This window comes from Ictidomys tridecemlineatus, chromosome 4, assembly GCF_052094955.1.
Source record: "Ictidomys tridecemlineatus isolate mIctTri1 chromosome 4, mIctTri1.hap1, whole genome shotgun sequence".
NCBI lineage: Eukaryota > Metazoa > Chordata > Mammalia > Rodentia > Sciuridae > Ictidomys > Ictidomys tridecemlineatus.
In genome coordinates this window covers 63,235,628-63,241,065 of record NC_135480.1, presented here as the reverse complement: position 1 = coordinate 63,241,065, position 5,438 = coordinate 63,235,628, and the positions used below count along the sequence as shown (strand labels likewise).

The 5,438-nt window shown below is 47.2% G+C and overlaps 1 protein-coding gene across 1 annotated transcript; it reads left to right on the top strand.

Annotated features, from left to right (window-relative positions):
- The first annotated feature begins 1,286 nt into the window (after nt 1-1,286).
- LOC101969574 (olfactory receptor 2AT4-like) lies at nt 1,287-3,582 on the top strand. Its single transcript, XM_078044941.1, is given in 3 exon segments — nt 1,287-1,457; nt 2,437-2,549; nt 2,816-3,582. Coding segments are annotated over 3 exon segments (822 nt in total). The 3' UTR covers nt 3,354-3,582.
- The last annotated feature ends 1,856 nt before the right edge of the window (nt 3,583-5,438 follow it).

Sequence of the window (5,438 nt, the reverse complement as noted above, 5' to 3'; positions counted from 1 at the left end):
TTCTAGGACCAGCTCTGTCATGGGCCAGCTGTTGTACTGTGGCAACCCCTCCCCACCCCACTCAAGTCCGATTCCTTCACTTGTGAGGAAAGGACATGGACGCCATTATCTCGTGGGGCTGTTTCCACTCTTACATATTCTGCAACATGAGAAAGATTTTGTTAGAAGGAGAAGTCAAAGGTGGTGTTGGGAAAGCCCAAGGTGTCATCAGACTAGAAGTGGCTGTGTTCCAGAGGTCACATTACCTGGCCCTAGATAGCAATAGAGGGACAAGTCTTCCCTCAGCTCAGTTCTGTGGGTTGAAAAGTCTCATTTTAGAGGTCGTGGGCTGCTGGGAATGCCCAGTTCATTTTCTGTTGCTATAATTGAATACCACAGACTGGGAAATATATAAAGAACAAAGGTTTATTCGGCTCGTGGTTCTGGAAGTCCAAGAGCATGGTGACTGCATCTGCTGGGCATCTGGTGAGGGCCTTTTGCTGGGTCATGATGTGATGGAGGGCATCACAGGTGGGACAGAGCAACCTATTAACTTTTCCTTTTCTTAAACGTCACTGATGCAACCATGGGGGTCCCACCCTCATGACTTCATCTGGTCCTAAGTATTACCCAAAGGCTCCGCCTCCAAATGCATATGACCTTGGGGGATGTCTCAACATGCATTTGGGAAGGGATAAATGACCATCGCACCCAGTAACCTTCCTCCACAGCCTCGGGTGAGAGGAACGATTCTCTGCAATGGTTGGTCTTCTCTTGTAACACTGGCTCTACTACTTTTCAGCTCTCTGTGACGCCCTTTGAAGTAGGACAAAGACAGGAAGCTCTAGGGTCGTGCAGGAAGACACTAAACAGCGACATCTGCAGCAGCCAGGAGGAGGGCAGACCCACAGAGCGACTTGGCGGGATGTGGGGCCCTCTTTCCCGCCATGGGAAAATAGAATTCAACTTGAATGCCATGAGGGGACAAAACTCCTTCTATCAAGGACATACAGCAGTACAAAGTCAGCCCTCTGGGGGTGTCGATGGTCTGGGAAACCGAGGGACTTTCAGTGTTAAAACCAGGACAGCTCTGGGCAAATCAGGATGGCTGATCACTGTACCATGTGACAAGGGACTAGATACAAAGGCAGGTCCCAGGGTACCCAGGTAGTGTGAGACAGACACAGAGAGCCCCAGCACAGGGGCACAGAAGGGGAGTCCAGTTAAAGATAAAGATAGCACAGGACAGGGGTCCTCAAGAGGATGGACAGACAGAGACCAAGAGCAGACATGGCGTCCCTGTCCAGATGGAGCTAGAGGATGGAGTCGGGCACAGAAGAAGAGGACTTGAATCCAAAGCAGAGCAGAAGTGGCTCTTCCGGCCATCCCTGAAGGAACCCTCCAATTCCTCAGAGTTCACGGGCACAATCCTTATGGAGGCTGTGGACAGTCCTGGAGGCCTGGAGGAGAACCTCCGAGTAAACCGCATGGCGTTTTTCTCTAGGACCTGACCTCTCGCACACTCAGCCAGTGCATCTGTTGTCTTCAGAAAGTCTTGAGTTAAAGAAGTCCGTTCAGGAGTTGTGAAGAGCTCCCTGCACTGGATGGGCGTGTATTCAGTGACGGTAATTAAGAGCATGGTGTGACCGTGGGCAAAGTCTGGCTAGTGACTGCTCAACATTTCTACGCCCCGCATGTTCCTTCAGCTGTGGCTGCAGCACCAGCCTAAAACATCAGGTCCCCTTAAAGGAGCTACTTGATTTTAAGGTTGACGTTTAAACATTGGAATGGATCCATCTCAAGTCTTTTTCTCATTTGACTTCCAATCTCGCAATATTAGGAATGTGGTTCACGCATGTAACTTTTTTGTTTTAGAACCATTAGATCTAGGTTTAGAAGGCTGCTTAAAGGTTTTAATCTAGCTCCTATCCAAGTATTAGATCTCTTCTGTAGCATCCAAAACACTCCACCCTGCATACATGTTGTTACATGGAATCCACTGGTTTCCAAGCTACCTTCTGCCTTATGCAATAGTTCTGATGGAAGGAACCTTCTTCCCTCTGTGGGCTGCACTCTGGGTCCCTGAGTCTGCTGCCACTCTTGGTAAGTGTCTTTCCTTCTTCCCATAGCCCTTAAGGCATTTGCATGCACCTCTTTTCCTCACTTAACAGGACCACCTCTCTCAACCATGGCTGTTGGACACTTCACAATCTGGGCATCTTAATTGTGCAATGAAAATCCTGACACAAAGAAAATGTTGGATTACCATCTATGGTTGGAAAGAAAAAAGTGCACATGGTAATTAAAGTATCCCTGATGTGTCCAGACATGTCCTACTGTACCCAGTTCTGTCTGTAGACACAGGACTGTGTCTGATCCGCTGTAGGAGACACTACTTGTAATGGATCAGAGGTCTCCTCGACTGTCTCTGCCTGGTGGGCATTCCCTCTCTAAGAGTACCTCTTCTTCCCCGTCTTCTTGATTTTCTTCTTAATCTACCTGCTCATCCAGATGGGTAACGCCCTGCTCCCAGTGGCTGTGCTGGCAGAGGCCAGCCTTCACGAGCCCCAGTGCATTGCATCTCTCTCTCTCTCTCTCTCTCTCTCTCTCTCTCTCTCTCTCTCTCTATCTATCTATCTCTCATTCTCTCTCTTTTCAGTAGTGGGGATTGAACCCAGGGTGCTCTACCATTGAGCTACACTCCCAGCCCTTTTAATTTTTTTTGTTTTGTTTTGTTTTGAGGCAAGGTCTAGTCAAGTTGCCCAGGCTGGTCTTGAACTTGCATTTCTCTTGCCTGCCTAGTCTCTGGGATTGCAGGTGTGCGCCAACACTCCAGATCCATGCATTTCCTTCTGATCAACCTTCCCAGTCCTTGTAACTACTATCTCCAAAATGCTGTCCTTATTTCAGTTGGGGATTGCTTCCTCTATTTCTCCACCTACTTCTAGCAGATGTAGCTTTGCCACAGCTACTGCTGCTCAGAAGCCTTCCTCCTGGTGGTCATGGCCCATGATTGCTATGTGGCTGTCTGTCGCCCACTGAACTCTCCTGTCCACATGACCCCTCACATCAATGCTGTACCAGTGACCAGTGCCTGGCTCACCGCCCTCCTCCTGCCTATCCCAGCAGTGGTCCAGACCTCCCAGAGGGCATATAACAATACTGCCTACATCTATCACTGCTTCTGTGACCACCTGGCTGTGGTCCAGGCCTCCTGCTCCGATACCACCCCCCAGGCCCTCATGGGCTTCTGCATCGCCATGGTGGTCTCCTTCCTCCCCCTTCTCCTGGTATTTCTGTCCTACGCTCACATCCTGGCCTCAGTGCTTCGCATCAGCTCCCAAGAAGGACATTCAAAAGTCTTCTCCACCTGAGCTGAGGTGATGGTGGACATCCTCTGTAGTTTGAATATTGGGTACACCACAGAGGCTTTGTCCCTAGGGTGGGGCTATTGGCAGTTCCATGAACCTTTAGGAAATGGGGTCTTGTTGGAGATTCTGAGGTCATTGGGGATTGTGAGACCCTGGTCTCTCTCTCTCTCTCTCTCTTTACTTCCCTAATCACTTTGCTCCCACACAACCTGCTATGAATGCACCACCCTTGCCAGAGATCTAAACTGATGATGCCACTTCATCTTGAACTGGAAACTCCAGAACTGTGAGCCAAAATACACCTTTCCTTTTATAAATTAATTGTCTCAGGCATTTTGTTATCATAACAGGAAGCTGACTAACACAGCGCCTGCTATTCATCCCTTGCCATTGCCAACATGGCCTATAGAGCCCACCTGCTGAGAATGCTCTGTGCCATTCTCATGCCTGTGCTCAATCCTCTCCGCTACATGCCGAAGGACTTTCATTTGCAGGCAGCAACACGGAGGAATCTCACTTAGTGTTGAGCAAATTAAGACTCAAAATGATATAGTACTCATCAGTTATATAAAGTTTAGGACCAAGCAGAACTAAACCACTTTTTTAAAATCAATGCTTACAAAGGTCATAAACCATGAAAAAAGAATAACTATCATAAAAACCAGAATCGTGATCACTTTTAGGAGAGGAGGAGGGTTGTAAGCATTGAGAAACCCCAGGGGCTTGTGAGGTATGACCAGTGTTCTGCCTGAATGGTGACACAGGGGTTTGTTTTAAATGAGACTGTACACAGTGGTGTGTTGCTTAACAGGGATAAGTTCTGAGAAATGCGTCACTGGGGGATTGCATCCCTGGGCAACATCACAGAGTGTGGCCAACATCACACCCCAAGGCTATAAGAAATGTATTGCTCCTGGAGAAAAGATGAGCAAGAGCATGAAATTAAATAAAGTATCAGAGAATATGATGCAATCAAAAGAAGAAATAGATACAAAATACAGAGGGCAGCCTCCAAAGCAGCCCTGCGCACTGGTCACAGTAAACTTTTTTTTTTTTTTAAAGAAGGACCATACACTACAATAACTATTTAAGGGTATAGTAAGTACCTAAAATGGTAACAGGCATTTATTAGCATTATCAAGCATTATTCTGTATAATTGTGTGGGCTACACTTGTATACAGCTGGCAACACAGAAAGGCTGTTCACACCAGCCTCACCTCAGACCCAGGAGGAAGATGTGGCATTATGACCCTCTGATAGCTATGACATCACAAGGCAAAAGGAATTTTGGGGCCTCATTAGAGTTTTGGGGTTTTGTTGGTTGGTTGGTTGGTTGGTACCAGAGATTAAACTCAGGGGTGCTTAACCACTGAGCCACATTCCCAGCGTTTTGAAATATTTTATTTAGAAATGGTCTCACTAAGTTGCTTAGGGCCTCCCTCAATTGCTGAGGTTGATTTTGAACTTGGGATCCTCCTGCCTCAACCTCCAGAGACACTGGAGGCATATATCGCCATGCCTGAGTTAAGCAGTCTTTACTGAACTTTTGAGCTCGAGGCCCAGATAAATCAGAACAGTCACTGCCCTCAAGATGCTCCCAGTCCAGGGAGGTCACAGGTGTGGGTGCAAATAGCACAGGTGTTTGTGCTGAGGAGATAGGAGTGGAATCCAGGAATGGTGGGAGGGGAGGTTGGTGTTCAGTCACAGTAAGCATGTCTCTTAGGAATGTTTCAGCCCATGCCCCCTTCTACTGCCTGTTCCGAATCACAATTATCACTATTTTAAGTCAAAACAATGAAACAAGGCGCAAGAGTATCATTTCTCTAACTATATTTATTCTTATTTGTTATACATGACAGCAGAATGCATTTAAATTCATAGTACACATATAGAGCTCAATTTTTCATGTCTCTGGTTGTATACAAAGTAGAGTCACACCATTCGTGTCTTCATACATGTACTTAGGGTAATGATGTCCATCTCCATCTTTCCCACCCCCAACCCCTCCTCCCTTCCCCTCCATCCCCTTTTGTTCTATCTAAATTTTCTCCATTCCTCCCATGCTCCCCACCATCCCCATTATGGAT